The sequence below is a fragment of the Benincasa hispida genome, chromosome 2 (assembly GCF_027475165.1).
Source record: "Benincasa hispida cultivar pf3 chromosome 2, pf3_genome.v1.1, whole genome shotgun sequence".
Classification (NCBI taxonomy): Eukaryota; Viridiplantae; Streptophyta; class Magnoliopsida; order Cucurbitales; family Cucurbitaceae; genus Benincasa; species Benincasa hispida.
The window spans coordinates 64957317-64977494 of NC_143479.1; the positions used below are offsets into that span (position 1 = coordinate 64957317).

Below are 20178 nucleotides of genomic sequence, written 5' to 3' on the forward strand. Positions count from 1 at the left end.
TTTTAGTATTTGTTAACTACTATTAAATTAAGATCACCCTAGCAAATTTTATGTAGTAAATTGAAAGTATCATCATGTAAGAAAAAAATAGAATAATTATTATAAATGATAAAACTATTAAAAATATTTTTAAATCTAACCAAATATACTGTATATTATGATATTTTATTATATTTATAAATAATTCAACTACTTCTCGCGGACAAAAAAGATAGACCACGTATTTTAAGAAAGTGATAAAATAAATAAAGAAAGTTAATATTTGACGCTTTTTATTAATATATTGCAATAGCTTACAACCTTTCTCTTATTTCACTAAAAAAAAAAAAAAAAAAACCTCTCTCTCTCCTGCCCGATTCCTTTTAGAACGAATTTCCCCAGTCCCATTCCACCTCCAATATTCTTCAACAGCTTCAACTGCTTCCGCTATAATTTCACTGCAACTTTTATGTGTTTCAACTGGGAAGAACAAAGCCCAACTCAACTAGCATTGGTTCGAATTACACTGTCAATTCCACGAGCTTTTGGATCCTTTTTTACTTTTTTAATAAAAAAATTATGTTTGGAAGATTGGTTGGAGACTTGAAGTAGAGTACTGGATTTGAGGCACTGCTGCATTTGGTTTACTGATAGTTAGATTGGATTTTGTTTCTGGTTTCTTGATTTTTTTCCTAGATCCAGTTTGATGTGGAACCTTGCGAAGTTTACTGCGGCGAGTTTGAGCCGATCTAGGCGGTTATCGACTGCGATTCCTGGTCCTTGTATTGTCCATAAGCGCGGTGCCGATATTCTTCATGATCCTTGGTTCAACAAGGTTTGTTGCTTCTTCTGTTTTCTTGGGTCTTTTCATGTTTGTTAGTTTCTCTGTTGGTTTAAATCCTTTTTGTTTTTTCTCTTTTTGTGTATTGTTATCGTCTAGTTGTTTGTAGGCGCTAGTTTGGGTTCGATTAATGAAAGAGTTGAATTTGATTTGTATTTTCTCCCTCAAAAGTAGAAATAATTTCAGTTTCTCTTACTCAAAAGTTGAAAAGACAATCCAAAAGTGTTTTTTTAATAGAAACAAAGGTGCTTAGGTAAGGAGTACATTTGAGAATTGTTTTATTATTTCAAAGACGGTTTTCTTATTGTAATTAATTAATTATTTGTTCAGTACGATTAATGAAATTTAAGCATTGGTGTTTATATTCTGGTATACGTACGGACGAATGCAAGTGTTTTGGATGATATACGAATATATAGTGCTCTATAATTTGAAGATAGGACTGGATTTCTTGGTGTCTTCAGACATGAAGACGTCTCTAGTCAGGGTGATGATTGGAACATATTCATGAACTATCTACTTACACTAGAATGTTTTTAACATGGTAAATGAATCAAGCTCTAGTTAGTTACTGTACTTTTAAAGTCTATTTGTTAGTACAATTGCCATTTTGAGCACAACTCGTTGTTAAAGCATATTCGCTTGAACAATAGGTTAGAGGTTCGAATCTCCCACCTCAACTCATGGTTGAACTTTAAATAATAAAAAGTTATACTAATAAAAGGCAAAAAGTTCATTTATAAATACCCTTTGGGACTTCCTTTTAAGACGGGTGTTTATTCTCTGATTGGGTGAGGTTTATGCGGCACAAGGAAATCAATGATGGATCATTGCATTTAAATTCTTTATCAGTATGTATTTTGCTCCTTTATTTTTGTTTATTAAATTCTGAAAAGTTCGAAGTATCCAAATCTCTGTTCCTTTTATGTTTCTAAAAAGAAAAACTCTCTTTATCCCATGGTTGTATCTGGCATAATATCATGTCATGTTCATGTGCAACTCTCTTTACATTTGTCCCTTTCTATTTTGAAAGAGCAGGATACTGGATTTCCTCTCACTGAAAGAGACCGTCTAGGAATCCGTGGCCTCCTTCCTCCACGAGTGATATCATTTGAACAGCAATATGCTCGTTTCAGTAAGTTTATGCTCGATCTTCAAATTTCATTGCTTGTCTTCTATCGTCAAAATGACTTAGTATGAATTCCTTAAAAAAGAAACATATTAATAGATAACCAAGAATATTGCTATACTAAAAGATTTGCATTTTACCTTTCTTTCCCAGTTAGTCTAGTTAGGCAATTGTTTGGTAGGTTATCACTTAGTTGCTATGCTAGCTGTTAAATGTTAATTGCTAGTTGTTTAGCTGTTTAATTTGTTGTTTCGTTATTATTTTTCTTGTTCGTTAAATGCCACTAGTTGGTTCATTGGCAACCCTTAATAGTAGGTTATTGCCCCTGTAATCACAAATTTTCTTTTAAAGAAACATTTATTTTGATTAGGTGAAAAGTTGCAACGCTGTTCTATCGCTCCTGTCATAGTTACAAGAACCCACTCCAAGTTGAGTTAATTGCAATTTGTTGGAGTTATATAATTATAAAAGAATTTGAATTCTTGTAGATTCTTTGATATCCAATTGGAGATCTTTCATGTAATTCACATTTTGGTGTTGCGAGCCAAAAAGCTCATTTTATTTCACTAATCAAATTTGTTTCTCTTCTAAGAAAATTCTTGTAATAGCAACTTTGGGATTGAATACAGATTTCTTTTAGTATTCTGGGAGAATTTCAATCCCTAGCAGCTTAGAGATAAGATTGTTTCTTTGAATGTCTCTTGCATGTTTTCTCTTTGTTCAATTTGTTAGTGGAATCATATCGGTCGCTGGAGAGGAATACTCATGGTCAACCAGATGGTATTGTTTCATTGGCGAAATGGAGGATCTTAAACAGATTGCATGATAGGAATGAGACACTGTACTATCGTGTAAGTTGCAAAAATATTGTTGTTTAGATGCTTGTAAATTAATATTTGTTCTGATCCAATTTTAGTGTTTTTTCACTTTAGGTCCTTATTGATAACATCAAAGACTTTGCTCCAATAATATACACACCTACAGTGGGATTAGTTTGTCAAAACTATTCTGGGTTATTCAGACGTCCACGTGGAATGTATTTCAGTGCAAAAGACAAAGGAGAAATGATGTCCATGATTTATAATTGGCCAGGACAGCAGGTTTGTTGACCTTGAAACAATCATTTTGTTTCTCATCCTTTTTCTTTTTCTTTCTTATAAGAAACAATTTGATTGTTTAAGTTGTTTAAGAGACCAAGATAGCTCGACACAATTTGTACATTGAGATAATTGTCTATTAATTTATGCACTATGCTTATTCAAAGCAAAATGAATAATGTTTTGTTTAGCAATTGGATTATTGTTATCCCTTAATTATTAATTTTTTATAAAGTTCCTCTTATTTTTTCCTTCCAACTGCAGGTTGACATGATCGTCCTGACAGATGGAAGTCGTATTCTTGGCCTAGGTGACCTTGGAGTTCAGGGAATAGGAATACCTATAGGAAAGCTGGATATGTATGTTGCTGCTGCTGGCATTAACCCTCAAAGAGTATGCTTTTTCTTTTAGTATTTGAGCAGTTGTTTATGACTGTGGCTTGTCTGAGCCTATTTATGTGCTTCTGTTTGTCCCTATATTTATACCTTTAATATCCAATCTGTTCTCGGATTGATAACTGAAAATACAATATACACTGATGAGAGGTTTAATGGGTTAGAGTAGATTTTCATTTTTCATTTTAAAGATGAATAAGACTTTCATGATTTGCAATAGCAGCCTATTGAAATTTTATCTTTTAAAATAACTACAAACATAAATTTGATTAAATTATTTTAAAAGATAAAATTATAATATGCTGCAATTGCAAATCATAGAGGTCTAACTTGTGTTTAAGAAAAAGAGAGTGAATTACACTTTTGGTGTATGAGGTTTGAGACTTGAGTCAAATTAGTCCCTTGATTTCAAACTTGAACAATCAAGTCTCCAACATTTGAAAAATATTTGATTCTGGTCCCTTATTAACAAAGTTCGTAAATAGAATTAACGATTAATCGACATAGCATTTTTAAAATAAAAATAATAACAATTATATCAATTTAATTTAAATAAAATAATATTTTTTTCTTGTTCTTTGACCCTTCCCCAAACAGGAGGGACCAAAACTGTAGATTTAAAACTTAATGGCACTGTTAAGAAAGACTGAAATTGAGCATTTTGTAATTGTTGGGGACTTGTTTGTGCAATTTTGAATTTTAAACCTCAAAGACCAAAAATTTTAATTACCCAAAAAATTAGGGCTGTTTTCAAATATAAGAAAATGAGCCAACTTATTTATAAATATAACAAAATGTCACTGTCTATCAAATAAACAGTGACATTTTCTATACTTGAAAATATTTTCAGCAGATTTGTCTTTTAAAACAATTATCCAAAAAGTTATGTGCAAGTTTAATTTATCAACTGCTATGTATTTTATGTTTCAAACAAAAAAATGTTGTTTAATTTGATTATTGTAATTTGTCTTTTTTTTTTTTTGAAAAAAAAAAAATAAGAAACAAATTTCATTGATGTATGAAATTTACAAAAGAAGGGCAATATGTCCAAACCAAAAGAGTTGCAAAAGACTTCTCCAATTGGTCAATAGTGATGATAAATTATAGAAGCTATAGAAAGACGTACATTTGCACCAAGTCATAACAAGAAAGATAACATGGTAAAAAAAACCCTATCAAAAGTGCATCCTTTTTCGTTAAAGGGACGGTTGTTCCTTTCCATCTAAAGGCTCCACAAAAAGGCTCTAATAAGGTGCATACACATTGTTCTGTTGCCATTAATGGAGAGGTGACCTGTGAGGGTGTATCTGAGAAGTTGGATGATCTCATTAGGTAGGACAGTCAACCAGCCAAAGGAGCATGTGATCTCCTTCCAAAATCTGCTAGCAAAATTACAGCTATAAAACAAGTGGCTTGGAGTTTCATAGGCTGCCTTGCAAAGAGTGCAGCAGTGAGAAGAGATAGCCATGTGAGGGTTGCGTCGCTGTACTTGTCAGATGTATTAATAGCACAATGACCAAGTTCCCATAGGAAAATTTTGATTATTTTGGGATAGAAGTCAGTCCAAATTTCCTTATGAAGAGGGGTAATATGATCATCATGTGATGCGTTCAATTCTTGGGCAAGTGATTTGGTAGAGAATTTGCCCTTTGGATCCAGATTCCAAACCCAACAGTCTTTGCGGGCATTCAATTGAACCCCATTAGTGCCATCCATGAGACTAATCCATTCCTCAACCTCCTCAACATTAAAGTTCCTTCTGTAACGGAGGAGCCGACCGGACTGTTTTGAATGGAAGAGCTTTTGTTGATAGCCAAGGCAAAGATGCGAGGGAATTGTTCTGTAAGGGGATTCTCTTTAAGCCATTGATCTTTCCAAAATAATGTGTGGGACTCTATCTCATGCATGAGATTCAAGTGCATCAATATAGGCCGCCAAGTTTTTCTAATGTGTTTGGAGAATTTATTGTTCGGCCAGGCTTTCAAAGGAGAAGGGCCATACTTTTATGTCAAATTGGATTGTTAATTTTCAATTGGTAGAAGGATAAAATGTTAAACTAAACCACAAACATGCTTAAACATAGAGGTACAGTATGTTTTTTTTTACCATGTAGGCATGTATTATTCATGGCCTCTTGTTGGAGTGCCTACACAAAATGTTCTTTTGTATTAGATCTCTTGGGTGGAGAAGGTCCCTTTCCTCTAGCCCTTAAACTTTTTTTTTCCCCTGCTGCGATATTAACTCTTATCTAAAAAACAACAATAAATTGTTGAATTGTAAATTTTAATTATTCCTTATTCTATCAAACTATTTTTATGTTACTTCGACTATTTTCTAGAGGAAATTTGGTTTGCTTGGTGAATGAGGCACTTGTTAACATTGACATGTACACGTGATTTTAAGTAAGAACCAAGTGAGTGACAGTTTTACTTTGCCATGTTTAGAATTTTCTGATATCTTTTTCCCCTACCAGCATGTACTCCTGATAGTGGGGTCTATCCCTCAAGTCTGCAGTCTTTTCTACATTAAATTTTGTAGATTACCTAGGAGTACTGATGTCATTTAGTGGTGATGGTTCCTTTTTTTAACAAGTTTACTCTTGTTTAAATGACAGATTCTTCCAGTAATGCTAGATGTTGGTACTAACAATGAGAAGTTACTTAATGATCGTCTTTGTAAGTGAAAGAGAAGCTTTCATTTCTTTTAGCTTCATATCCCCCTTCTAATTTATTGTGCTTGAACTCACTTCATTTCGTCCTTTTGCTCATTTAGGTCCTTGTTTAGCCTTGTCAGATAAGAAATTTGTTGTCTCCCTACAAAACATGCAAAGACTTGTAGTGATACCGAGATTTGTAGATATATGGAGCCAGTTACTGGTTGTAGCTTTCTAGAAAGTTCCAAATTGTGATATCCTTTGTTTCTCATAAAAAAAGGGGTTGCAAATTGTTTAAATATTTAACTTCGACATATTTGGGTTTACTAGGAACTCCTTTTTATTCTATTTCTCTTATGTTTCAAGGTTTGTTTGATAACCATTTGGTTCATAGTTTGTGGCTTTTAAAAAATTAAGTTCCTAAACACTACTATCTATTGATTTCTTTATTCTGTTATCTACTTTTTAGAAGTGCTTTAAAAAACCAAGCTAAGTTTTGAGACCTAAAAAAAAAAGAAAGAAGTTTTTAAAAACTTGTTTTTTAAGAATCTGGTTTAGAACTTAAATGTTTATTTAGGAAAGATGAAAACTATGGTAAATAAGTTATAAGAAAATAATAATTTTAAAAAACAAAATGCTAAAAACCAAATTGTTTGTTAGGTTCCTCAATTCCTGCGCACAGTAAAACCTAAACCCTACAAGACACAAATATTCCAAGTAAAACAAGGCAAGACCCCTGTTTTATATATTTAACACTGGATCTTGTTTTTCTTGGAAAAAGATATTCCAAGTTCAACAAGGATAAGAAACAGCAACAGGAAACAGAAATGAGAATATGAAAATGAAAGCCCCAACCATTCGAGAGAGTTGCACAATTCTCTCTGTGAAGACCTTGCTTCCTCCAAATTCTTCACATTAACCGAATAACCCCAAGACCCTACTTAACCACTTACTCCTCGGCCTTCCTTTTCTGATTCGTGGTCCCCACTTGCAGACAACAACTTCCCATGTTCCACTAACGACTTGTTCCACCTGAAATACCTTTCTTACCCTTCCTCTCATAAGTGTGAATAATTGGGGGTCTTACATGGTTGATAGTGGGGCCTTAGTTATTGGGGTTTTTCTCCTGTTCATATTTCTTCCTTTTCAGTTCTTACTTTCTTTTGTGTCTGTTTTCCTGCACTTTGTTAAATGTTTGTAGTCCATGCATTATTTCTTCTAGACATTTCGTAGAACGTCACATCACATGATCTAGTATGGCAGATTTAGGACTTCGGCAACCTAGACTGGAGGGAGAAGAATATCTATCAATTGTTGATGAATTTATGGAAGCCGTGCATACACGTTGGCCCAAAGCTATTGTTCAGGTTTATTCGTTAAGATTTTAACTTTTTAAATACCGTTCACTGCACTGTAATCAGTCTCGTAACCCTGTAATTTGATTTTGAATGATGTCAGTTTGAGGATTTTCAAATGAAATGGGCTTTTGAAACATTACAACGTTATCGTAAGAGGTTCTGCATGTTCAACGATGACATACAAGTGAGTACTTGCTGCGTTATTCAACTGGTAGATAATGGCTTAAAAGGACATTCATTTTCATTTATTTCATTTCATAAAGGGAACTGCTGGTGTTGCTCTCGCCGGACTATTGGGAACTGTGAGAGCTCAAGGGCGGCCATTGAGGGATTTTATTAATCAAAAGATAGTTGTGGTAGGGGCTGGAAGGTATCGTCAGCTGTTGACATTTACTCGAAATAGGAATACTGCTTACAATTTAGTGATAATAAGCCTTTTCTTCTTTGTTGAAACAAAATATGGTTGGCGTGGAAGAATTATTATTATCATTATGTGAATATAAGAGGAATGATAACTTTGGAAACTATAGTTCAATCCTTTTGGTTAAACCTTCATTTGTCTCAACAGGCTGTTTGTTTCCTTTCTCTTTCAACTTCAGTGCAGGGCTTGGCGTTCTTAACATGGCTGTTCAGGCTGTTTCGAGAATGGCAGGGAACAGTGATTCTATGGCAAGAAATCAATTTTTCCTAATAGATAAAGATGTAAAAATCTCTTTCAAACTTTCATTTATCAATTTCTGCATCAGTTTGGTTAGTTTTCCATGAGAGTTATTCTACAAATTATATATTCCTTACATGGATTTGGCCTGATCCGTGTTCATGCTATGGATTGATCTCATCTATCTGACCAATTATCTTTGTAGATTTCAAATTGAATATTAATTGAAAAAAAAACCATTTCTTTTAACGCTATGTAATGGTAGCCAGGTATAGTAATCATGCCTCTACTCTAGTTTATATATTCACCCTTGCCTACGTGACTTAGACTTTCATTTATTAATTTCATGAAGTCAGTGGGTTGATTCTGTAGCATGATCGACCTACTGGGGAAGCTTGACCGTGGGCTTGCTTTGTTTGCATTTGAACTACTCAAATTTCTAGCTTGTAAAAATTATCATTCATGAATATGCCAAAGCAGATGTTGAAGCAGTGCATCTCAACTCACCTCCGTTCACTTTCGACTTCTAAAAAGATGTGGAGAATAAAATTTATGTTTAATATTTGATTGAACGGGAAATGAATTGTTTGTCATTACTGTTGTCGTGCCTTTTCTACTAGGGTATATTGTAGGTAAAGTTCTTTCTTGTAATACCTTTTTTTTATACTTTTTTTTAAATATTATATATATACACACACATATATTTTAATTTTTTAAAAAATTTTAAAAAATTTATTTTTCTGTGAAGAATGTTCCTCCTTGTTCTTGACTTTTATCTGCATTTATTTTCCATATATCTGATCCCAAAAAAAGTCAACTATTGTGCAAGTGCTATATTTATAGAATATTAGTTTCTTATGAAATCGACATTGATCTTATCTTTTTAGATTTTAGATCTTACCGTGGGTTTTTTTAATCTTTGTGAAGTGAATTTAATTGTTATTTGCTCTCCACCCCTTATAATCATGATAATGCCTGTGATGTAATGAATTTTAGCAGGGTGCTGCTGCTAGATTTTTAACTCCGTGTTACATGTTTAATTTGAGCAAAACAAATTATGTCTTTGTGCAGGGCCTTATCACAAAAGAGAGAACAAATATTGATCCGGCAGCTGCACCATTTGCTAAAGACCCAAGAGAGCTTGAGGGACTTAGTGAAGGAGCCAATCTACTAGAAGTGGTAAGCATTCTCAAACTTCCTTCATGGTTACTGAGCTAATTTCCTCAGCACTCATAGAGAGGATGCCATTACTCTTCAATAGTTTTTGACCATCTCCATTGAGACTTATGAATGAAATTTTAATCCTTGTTCAGGTGAAAAAGGTCAGGCCCCATGTTCTTCTTGGTCTGTCGGGAGTTGGCGGTATCTTCAATGAGGAGGTACGTATCCTCCAAGTTATCTTTTTGTTGTTAGTTTGTGCTTACTTCAACTTCCAAAAAGTATTATCTCAACAATATGTACGATCTTTAGGTTATTTTCATTTATGTCACATGTTTTTCAGTCGTCCATGCTTTTAGCTCACACTATGTTCTTATAAATTTGAAAAATAAGCACAGCCAAAATGAGCTTACTTCAATGGTAATTGGCATGAACTTTCTCTCTAGAGGTTGAAGGTTTGATCTCCATCCAGACGTACTCAAAAAATTTGTATAAGCAACTTAGGCCCCATTTGGTAACTATTTTATTTTTGGTTTTTGGTTTTTGAAAATTAAGCCTGTTTTAAAAAATAAGCAACTTAAGCCCCATTTGGTAACTATTTTGTTTTTGGTTTCTGATTTTTAAAAATTAAGCCTGTTTGCATCTTTCTTAAGCATAAGAGTTGAATTCTTAGTCAAATTCCATAAAACAAAAACAAGTGTTTTAAAAACTATTGTTTTTAGTTTTCAAATTTTGTCTTGGTTTTGAAAACTTAGGTAAAAAGTAGCCAACAAAGGAAGAAATCTAGAGGTGTTTGTAGGCTTAATTTTTAAGAACTAAAAACAAAAAATAAAATGGTTACCAAACGGGCCTCAAGAAATCTATTTCAAATTCGAATGAGGAAATAATGGAAGGATAGGTAGGAGAAAGGAAATTCTACATCTCTCGAGTAAATTACATGCATGTGAGTCTATAATTTGTTAATGTACATTTTGTCCTCATAATTACAACTACGAGGACAGAAGTCTATGAACTTGAGACCTCATTGTCCTCTATCCATTTAGCAAATGGCAAACACCATATACGATGGTATCAATTGTTGGGTTTGCTTTCCTCTACCATTTCTCATATTTGATGGGATTAATCTAGGTGCTCAAGGCAATGCGAGAATCTGATTCAAGTAAACCTGCAATATTTGCTATGTCAAATCCCACCATGAACGGTTTGTTTATTAGGATGCAATAACTTTCATATTAACTAGCTATTTACTGTTAAAACTAATTATATGTTTTTTCGCAACCAGCTGAATGCACTGCTGCTGATGCGTTCAAGTATGCTGGAGAAAACATAGTCTTTGCGAGTGGAAGCCCTTTTGAGAACGTTGCTCTTGGTATCTTCTATGTTTCTGATAAATAAAATGTTTAAGATGGCACCCTACGAAAACAATCAATTAAAATTTTTCCTATGGTGCTATCTTTCCAAATCCTTTGAAGTGCTATTAATTCAGGACATCTATCATTGTTGGGTTGTTTTTACTGGGCACTCTTGAGTGTTGTATTTTTGTTTCTTGTTTTTTCCTTTTTGGATCTTGCTATGGTACTTTATCTTTTCTGTCTATCCTGATTTATGGTTCCGTTACTGGTTTCTACTTGTATCACTATGCATTAGTCTCTTTTCATTATCTTCATAAAAAAGCTTTGTTTCTTTTTCAGGAAAAAAAGAAATCCCTATGGGATTGCACCACTCATGCTTTTTATGTTTTGGACTCTGGCCCTGTATCTTATTAGTTTAATATGACTTTCTGTGAAATAACTTGCAGGTAATGGAAAGTTTGGCCATGTAAATCAAGCTAATAACATGTATTTGTTTCCCGGGTCTGTATCTTTCCTTTAAACACTGCTATATTGAACTTGTAAAAATTCTATGAGTTAATTGTTTCCATCACTCTGATCATTTTAATGCAGGATTGGGTTGGGATCTCTTCTATCAGGTGCTCGTTTTATCACTGATGGAATGTTGCAAGCAGCTGCAGAATGGTATGAATCTCTATCTGGCAGTTCAATATCATCTCTTTTGTGAATTTTAAATTTGGAAGATGTTAAAAATGCCTAATCTGCTGCCGAAAACCTTATGGTGTACTAAGAGAGTTTGTCTTTTGGTTGGTGAAACCGCGTGCAGACTGCTTATGAAAAAAATGATAAGTTGGGCTGTATCCCTTTCCGTACAGCCGTCCAATAGTTTTACTCCAAAAGTAAAAAACCTCTACTCAAGATTTTCCATCTTACTAAATTTGATTACTAAAGTGTGTGTGTATATATATTAGCACTTTTAACATTTTGACATCGTTATCCTTGATTTATGTTTTATTTTATCTCCAAGGTGCTGATATGATGATATTATCTCTGCAGCCTTGCTTCTTATATGACAGATGAAGAAGTTCAAAGTGGGATTTTGTACCCATCGATTGACAGGTAGGAGTAGTATTCACAGTTTTATATTCCATCATATTGTCATATAATTGAATCAACACAATCTGATTACTTCATTGTTTAGACTGGTTGACTGAAGAATTAACCTCCGAAATATCTAAATACAATTTGCAGCATTCGAGAAATCACAGCAGAGGTCGGAGCTGCAGTCCTGCGGAGTGCTGTTTCGGAGAATTTGGCAGAAGGCCATGGTGATGTGGGGCCTAGAGAGCTCAGGCTAATGGCCAAAGTACGTAAACTGCACTCACATCTTGTATATTATTCATCTGTTTTTCTAAATTAGGTGTTTGAATCTCCACTCTCTGACGTGGCCTAAAGGATAAGAGAGAAATCTCCAAGAAAATTAATCCTAATCCTAATAAATCAAGGAAGCTAATCCTAATCCCAATCAATCAAAGCTTTGAACAAAAATAGGCCAAGTTACTCTTATCCTACAACATCACTGTCACACTCATAATTGATTTTTTTTTTAAAGGGAAAAAAAAAAAAAAGTAAACCTCATATTGGGCATAAAGATAAAAGCACCTCTTTTTGTGCTTCTTTAAAATAAGGTATCCATCTTAGAGTAAATGACTTTGGCCTAGTGTGAAATTCGTCTGATTGGATTCTTCTCGTTTATTCCTAGAGTGACACTTGAAAGGAGGATGAATGTTATTTCTTCTGATCATGAATCTGTATGTAGAGATTTCAATAGGCACAATAAAATTTTTGTTTTTATATTGAAAATTCATTCCATCACAAATTTCAGAAAACAGTTTTGGAAACAACTTGTTCCCTTTGATAATTCTCAAATCTATATTCTCATTTGGAAAGGAAAAAAAAAAAAAAAAAATTCTCGAATCTATAACAGGGGAATCTGGCTGGTGCTTTAGTTTCTTTTGAGTTTATTGTTGAGGTCTATTTCTTGTTTTGCAGGAGGAGACGATTGAATACATCCAACGCAATATGTGGTTTCCGATTTATAGCCCTCTTGTTCACGAAAAATAAGCATACTTTTGAGCTCTATCATTCCTTTTCTTTTCCTCCTCGAAGACTAATCATCATCTCTGTCTCTCATAGCTCGGGGTCGGGACCAAAGAATTGAACATAGGAATTAGGTCTCTCTATTCTGAAGCATTCTAAGAAAACGTCCATGCTTGGATTCCATTCGGTTATATATATATTATTCTCAAAATTATTGTATTCAAGGTGATAAACATCATCATGCAATTGCGACTCGAGATGTTCAGAGTTCATATCTCTATAGCCATCGATTCTCTTTATACTCCCCCCATTGGTCTTCTAATTCAAATTTTGATTTCACAACTAACCTTTAGTATTATTTCTCCTATTCTAATACCATGTCTTAGAGCTATGCTAAAAATTTTAAATTTAATCATTTTCTAGGGTGTTTGATAGGCAATCTGGTAGGCATTCTAAAAATAGGAATTGGAAAATAAGTGTTAATGAAATAATATTAAACTTACATTCACCCTAAGTTTATAGGTCAATCGGTGATTTAACATGATATTAGAATGGTGGTTTAGGAGGTTTATTCAAACCTCCACAATGTTATTTCCTCCTTAATTAATATTGGTTTCCATTTATTAAATCTTCTAACATTTCAAGCTTGCAAGTGAATGGGAATGTTGGATGATAGTATTAAATTTACCTATATCAATCAAATTTTTGGGTCAATCGATGATTTAACAAAAGATTCGAAGGTAGTTTTAACATCATATAATTTATAATAATATTATATTACCAATTATTTAATTTAACAAAAATAATTGAGTTAAAAGCATGAAATACTATAGTTTTTAAAATGTTCTTTCATATTTCTAAAATATAATTTTGCATTTTAAAAATTCAAATTCAAAATTTGAATAGTTTTTAGCATTCACATTATTTGGATCATAGAATTCGGAAATATTTTTAAAAGATAGAATTGAGAGTCAATTTCATGATTATAAGCTCATTCTATATCGAACTAGATCAAAATGAGGCTAAGTTATATATATTCGAAGTATGAGAATGAGTATCTGAGCATATTTAGATAGATATTATGTCTACACGTGGATTCATATGTTCTTACATTCCATTTAGGATTAGGAATGGACACTCATTTTTTAATTTCCCATATGATCCCTCGTTATTTGGGGCTCTATTTATCTCTTTGGGCAGTTGTAGTTCAAGAATTTTTAGAGAAGATAACTAATGCTCTGTAAAATGTTTGTACAATGATCATCAAGAAAACATTTATAAGATTCTTTAGACTAAAATAACAATGAAGGAATGACTACCAATACAAAGGAAACCAGAGAACATGACCAGTCAGAAGATTAGCTCAACTGCTCCAATGCTAACTCTCAACGGTACCAGTGACAATACAATACAGTGCAGAGAAAAATCATGTCTTAACATCCCCTCAAACACAGAGATAGCAAAGCGAGACCAAATTTGTCACAAAGATACTGAAATCGGGTGACATGGAGAGGCTTGATAAGACAATCAACAAGTTGATCGACAGAAGGAACATACTAGATATCATGCTGATTGCAAAGCACTTGATTACAAATAAAATGAACATCAATCTCAGTGTATTTGGTGCGAGCATGAATAATGGGATTATGAGCAAGTGTGAGCATTGACATTGTCACATAAAGTGATAGGGGAGAAGCTAAGGGAACCCCTAATTCATTCAACAGAGAGGTGACCAATTGGATTTCACAAGACACATGAGCTAGATCACTATTCTGATTCGTGTTGGAACGAGCAAGTACTAACTCCTAGTCTTGAACAAGGGGTCCCGCCATCTCAATGACCGAGGGATTCGATTTAGTGGTAGGACCATAAACCAATTGTTCATTAGTGGATCATTGGAGACTTAAAGAGAAAGATGTATTATAGGGATATAATATTAATTTGACCCGACTGTAAATACAAACAACCTATGAAGGATTGACTTACAGATATGGTTAAATCAAGTGGACAAAAATATATCTATAAGAGTGCAACTACTAGGCTTTACTGGATTGTCCCGGTAGTTAACAATGGTTGATTAATTCGGTTAAAAGAGTTTAGCCAATTAATCTCAAATCATTGGAGTTCATTATCTGCAGCTCCATTAGGTCTCTCTACTAACTCATAAATGGATTAAACCTTAGAATAGTGTGTCGAGAAATTTCAAAATGTTCAAATTCATATTAGAGTTTGAATTATTATATTTGATATAATTAATGTTTAATTATCGAATTAAACAAAAATTTGGAGAGTTAAAATATTGAAATTTGATTTAAATATTATATATGAATATGGATGCATATTTGAATTAGGTATTTTATTAATTTAATATTTGATATTAAATTAGTTTTAAATTAATTAATCGTTTATTTATTTCTTCAAAAATTAAATTTTGGATTTTCAAAATTTAAATTTGATTTTGATTTAAAATTAAATTGGTTTTAATTTTGAATTAATAAATAAATGAATTTAAAATAAAAGTGGGATAATCCCACTTACAATTACACCTAATTAAGTCTTTTAATGGAAATTGGGTGTCTAACTTGTAATGAATTTGATTTCCATGCCATTTTTATATAAAATACATGTTTTGTAATACTCCGAATTTTGTTCTTAATGTAATCTCAGTATTTTCTAGTATTAAAGGATATTTTTGGAATTTTGAAAATTTGTGTAATTATTGTGATTTGGTTGCTAAGAAAGAGATAATTCATTTTAATTGTTTAATCAGAGAGAAATTGTGGAAATTGGACTTTTATGTCACGCAAATTTAATTTGAAATTTATGTCAGGAATTAATTTCATTTTGGGAGGAGGTTGGTTAAGTGGTTGGTTGGTTTCGTTTGGGTTGAGACTAAGTGTTGGTTTTGATTTATGTTTAGACTAGACAAATAAAATCGAACTTTGGAACTCACCTCGAACTACTCCCCAACTTTGGGTTGATTCAAGTCCTACGAGAGTTTTAAGGAGATTAGTTTTGTGGACTATATTTTTGTGAACAACTTTAGAGGTAAGTAATCTTACTATTGGAACTGCCCTAGTGCCAGACAATGATAATTATGATTTATTGAGAATTATTAGTTAGCATGATATTTATGTATGCCTTCATTGACCGAGGTTTGAAAGGGCTAGAGCTAGGTATTGATAATTATGATTTACTGAGGATATATTGATGGTTTGATATGTATGTATGCCTTGCTGACATGAGGATTTAAAAGATTAGATGCACATAGGGATGTTTGAATGCTAGCATGATTTGCGTATATTATTATTCCTCGAGATCCTGCTGAATCTGAGGATGATGAGTTGTATATGTATGTTATAGAGTTATGATGACGAAATCTATATGTATGTTATAGAACCATGATGATGAGATGTATATATATGTTATAGAACCATGATGATGATATGTATATGTATATTATGGGACTAGGATGACGACATATATATGTATGTTGTAGAACCATGACGATGAGATGTATATGTATGTTATAGAACCATGTTATGATACTTGTGATATTGGAATCGTGATAATGTCTTCACTGATTAGTTAGATGCCCGCTAGAGGTTGTGTGTCCTTCGGGATTCACTAGAGATGGTGATTTCCTTCGGGATTCACTAGAGGTTGTGTGTCCTTCGGGATTCACTAAAGGTAGTGCTTTCCTTCGGAATTCACCAGAAGTTGTGTTTCCTTCGAGATTCATTAGAGGTGGTGCTTTCCTTTGACATTCACCAGAGGTTGTATCTCCTTCGGGATTCTGTTGGATTTTATGTCCTAAAACTCGTAGCTTGTAATATCATATTCTTGTTCAATAAAGCCGTTATTGAAAATCTTTAGTAAATTTAAATTCTATATTCATGAATCCAATAAACTAAGGATCCGAGGTTATTAAGTTTAAGTTTGAACTTTATATAGTGACACAAATGTGGATCAAGTTCAAATATATAGCCAAAATGGTCTATAGTATATGAATAAGATTGGGTGCCTTATTCTGGGGACACTATGGATGTGGTCCATTTTATAGTTAGTACAAACGATGTGATCCTAAACCGTTCATGTGGAGACATGAAAATGGGGGCATCCTATGTAAAGAGTTTACATAAGAATGAACTATGAAATAGTCACTTTTTACGTTCTAAACGCCATTTAATGTATAAAACTGACTATTTCGTTAATTGATGACCTAGGTAACTTAATCTTAATCCTGAGCTAACTATGAACTCTTGTTCACTCGGAATTATCCTTAGATCTGCATAGGTGAGGGCAACTCATTATCGCTGGCCCAATAAGCCTCCTATTTTAGGGGTAAGATCAGGTGGATAGCTGGGAACATAGGGTGTAAGACGGAATTCACTCCTACCCATTATAGGGATAGTAGATAAGTTGTTCCTTTTAGTACTGAATCCAAGTCTTGAATAAGGGGTCCCACCCTTTCCTTGGCCCGAGAGGGGTTCGGTTTATAGGTTGGACCTTAAACCAATTGTTCATTAGAGGATCAGTGGAACTTAAGGAATAAGATGTAGTCTCGGGGGTAAAATAGTTTTTATGACCCAGCCGAGATTATGAACAACCTGTGAAGGATTAGCTTACTAATCATGGTTATATCATATGGACACAAATATATCTATAGTGAGGGGAGTGCAACTACGGGACTATAGTGGAATAACCTGTGAGTTAATGAATGTTGATTAGCTCTATCTAAACAGTTTAGCCAGCTAATCTCGGATCGTTGGAGCCCATGATCTATAGGTTCATTAGGTTCCCCTACTAGCTCATATGGAATAAACTTAGAACAGTATGATAGAATAATTCGAATTGTTCGAATTAGGTGAAGAGAGAGAAACCAACAAGTATATGTGATATAGTGGTCGATTTTTCAGTTTAGAGATATAGCTTTAATGTTTAAATGTGATTTAAATATCAAGAATATGAATACGTTCATATTCGGAAGCTCGGAAATAATGGAAATGTTCAAAGATGTAAAAGTCAAAGAGTTGACTTTTGACTTTGAAAAGTCAAACTTTGACCGACCTTATATTCAAATGTGATTTGAATTTCGAGAAAATGAATGCAGATTCATGCTCGGGAGATCAAAATTAGTCAACACAAAAAAAATCATAAAAAGTCAAAATGTTGACTTTTTGGTCAAAGTTCAACTTTGACAAAATGACTATTTTGCCCTTTGACTAAAGTTAGTGGGAAAATCCAAACTTTTGTTGTATAATTCTACTAACAAGATAGTGGGCTAGGTGTTGGCTTATAGTGGAGATATCAATCCCACTTAGGTAGTGGATTTTGAGGTATTGAGTTTTTATGAATTTGTTTCATGCAATTTTGCATGGTTTTTTTCTATAAATTTGGGCTTTCAATTTGGATAAAGACTTTTGGACATTTTGTCAAAATTGGTTTCTAAATTTGGGCTGGAAAAAATCACCATTTTTTGAGAAAAATTCAAAACCCAAACTCAACCCAAAAATCCATCTTCTATTTCCATCTCTTTCTCTCTCTCGGGTTTTTCATCCATCGGGTCTCACAATCCGGTTATGAGTCCAGAGTATAGTAGGTCAGTTCTAGTGGATGTCCGGTTCGTGTTCGAGCAGAGATAGAAGAGTTTTGGGAGCATCAAAGGTAAGATTAAAAAATAAACTAATTAATTAGTTTAGGGTTGTATGTTTAATTTGTGCAATTAGAGTAAAATTGATCCTCATTTCTACTGCACATGCCTATTTTTCCTTCATGTGGTATCAAAGCATGTTTTAATTTTACTCAATTGCATGTTGTGGGTTTCAATTTATTAGATAAAATTGAGATTGGAAACTAAAATGGTTTTAAGTTTTGGCAATTAAATTAAGTTTTTTTGTAGTATTAATTTGTAATTGCTCGCATGTTTATGAGCATTAATGTGTAAAAAAGGGTCTGTAAATTTGTTAGAGTCATTAGAGTTGAAATTAGGTTGTAATTAATCGATTCGGGGAGAGAGGACAACATCAAAATTGAAGGGATTTTGCTTCCAGACCCGTTTTAGTCACTAGACCCGATGACTTGACTCGCCAACCCGAGTTCTGACCCGGTTCGAAGCAGCTGCGTGCACTGCGCACCCGCAACCCGCCCGCCCGTACGCCGACCCGATTCGCTGTCCACGCTTTTCATTCGACCCAACCTACCCGGGATTCCGTTGACCGTGCCAGCGCGCGTTGACAAGCCGGTCCAGACGGTCTGACCGGTCCGTTTGACCTGGTTGAGCCGGCTTGACCGGTTCAACTTGGTTTTTGGAGTTTTTGGGCCGGTTCGAGAGTTTTTTGGCCAGTTCAAGTTGATTCAAAAGTGTTTGATGCTGGTTCGAGAGCGGTTTTTTGTACTACACCAAATTATTATTGTAATAATTTAGTTGTTAGCTTAATTTAAGAGCCAAAACCAATCCATTTTAGGGTGTTTAATTAATTATGCATGTTGATGTATGTTTTTATTAAATTTTGAATCTTGTTGTGCATATAGTATACCATATAGATTTAAAATCTCACCATAGGTTAACATGTACATGCATTTGATATATGTTATAATTGTTATAATGTATATAGTATGCATGTTAAGTTTTTTTTTTAATATAAAGTGTTATATTAAAGCATAATCATTAAGTATGAATGTATGTTATAGATGTATGATTCTAGGATTATAATGGCTATAATTTTATTTTATAATTGTTAAAAAATAAACCTAGACTTTAAAATCTATAACAAAGGTAAAAGTTGCATGCTCACCTGGGATTAAATTGATACAATTTCAATCGGCAGGTCGATTACTTGTTAAACAAAGAGTTATTTACTTACCCGGGGAGATCTTGTCTAAGGTTGGGGGTTCTTAAGATGATGGTTTACGGAACACCTCCTACCTGGAGATCAAACTGACATCTTAGTCAAATAACCCTAGTTTTAATGAGCATGCGTGAGAGATGTGAGGTAATAAAATTTGTTTATCACCCAGACATCATAGGTTAAAATCCAGTATAAGAGTTATACATGGTGACAACAGTGGTGTAGTTGCAAATTCAAAAGAACTTCGAAGCCATAAACAGGGAAAGCACATCGAACGCAAGTACCACCTTATATGTGAAATCGTACACCGTGGTGACGTTGTAGTGATCCCGATACCTTCTGAGCAAAACATTGTTGATCCTTTTACAAAAACCCTCACGGCTAAAGTTTTTAAGGGTCACCTACAGAGTTTAGGTCTACAGTGTTTCTAAACTAGGACAAGTGGGAGATTATGTTGGGCGTGAATGCCTTAGTTTATTGTATTCATATGTTTATTGTACTCATATGTAATATTAATTTCTCACAATTAAATTAGTTTGTTTGATCCTACTAGGAGTTTTAGTCCAAGTGGGAGTTTGTTAGATTTTATGTACTAAAACTTGTAGTTTGTAATATTATATTTTTATTT

The 20178-nt window shown here is 33.6% G+C and overlaps 1 protein-coding gene across 3 annotated transcripts; it reads left to right on the forward strand.

Annotated features, from left to right (window-relative positions):
- Positions 1 to 267: 267 nt before the first annotated feature.
- Positions 268 to 13004, forward strand: NAD-ME2 (NAD-dependent malic enzyme 2). Of its 3 annotated transcripts, none has more exons than XM_039023060.2 (20): positions 268 to 493; positions 676 to 814; positions 1859 to 1955; positions 2682 to 2800; positions 2882 to 3049; positions 3311 to 3439; positions 6056 to 6116; positions 7358 to 7461; positions 7553 to 7636; positions 7716 to 7822; positions 8052 to 8154; positions 9182 to 9289; positions 9424 to 9489; positions 10397 to 10469; positions 10551 to 10637; positions 11067 to 11121; positions 11212 to 11283; positions 11656 to 11718; positions 11851 to 11965; positions 12652 to 13004. In XM_039023060.2, exons 2-20 carry the CDS (start codon positions 686 to 688, stop codon positions 12721 to 12723), a joined length of 1812 nt encoding a protein of 603 aa, XP_038878988.1. In that variant the 5' UTR covers positions 268 to 493; positions 676 to 685; the 3' UTR covers positions 12724 to 13004. The 3 variants fall into 3 exon arrangements, with proteins under 3 accessions (XP_038878988.1, XP_038878989.1, XP_038878987.1); XM_039023061.2 differs by having other exon boundaries at positions 682 to 814; XM_039023059.2 differs by having other exon boundaries at positions 275 to 814.
- Positions 13005 to 20178: the final 7174 nt, after the last annotated feature.

Excerpts from the sequence above, each read along its gene's own strand:
- NAD-ME2 (XM_039023060.2), top strand. The coding sequence starts at position 686 with ATGTGGAACCTTGCGAAGTTTACTGCGGCGAGTTTGAGCCGATCTAGG. Across the intron at positions 815-1,858 it reads ATGATCCTTGGTTCAACAAG|GATACTGGATTTCCTCTCAC; the intron begins GTTTGTTGCTTC and ends TTGAAAGAGCAG. Across the intron at positions 3,050-3,310 it reads ATAATTGGCCAGGACAGCAG|GTTGACATGATCGTCCTGAC; the intron begins GTTTGTTGACCT and ends TTCCAACTGCAG.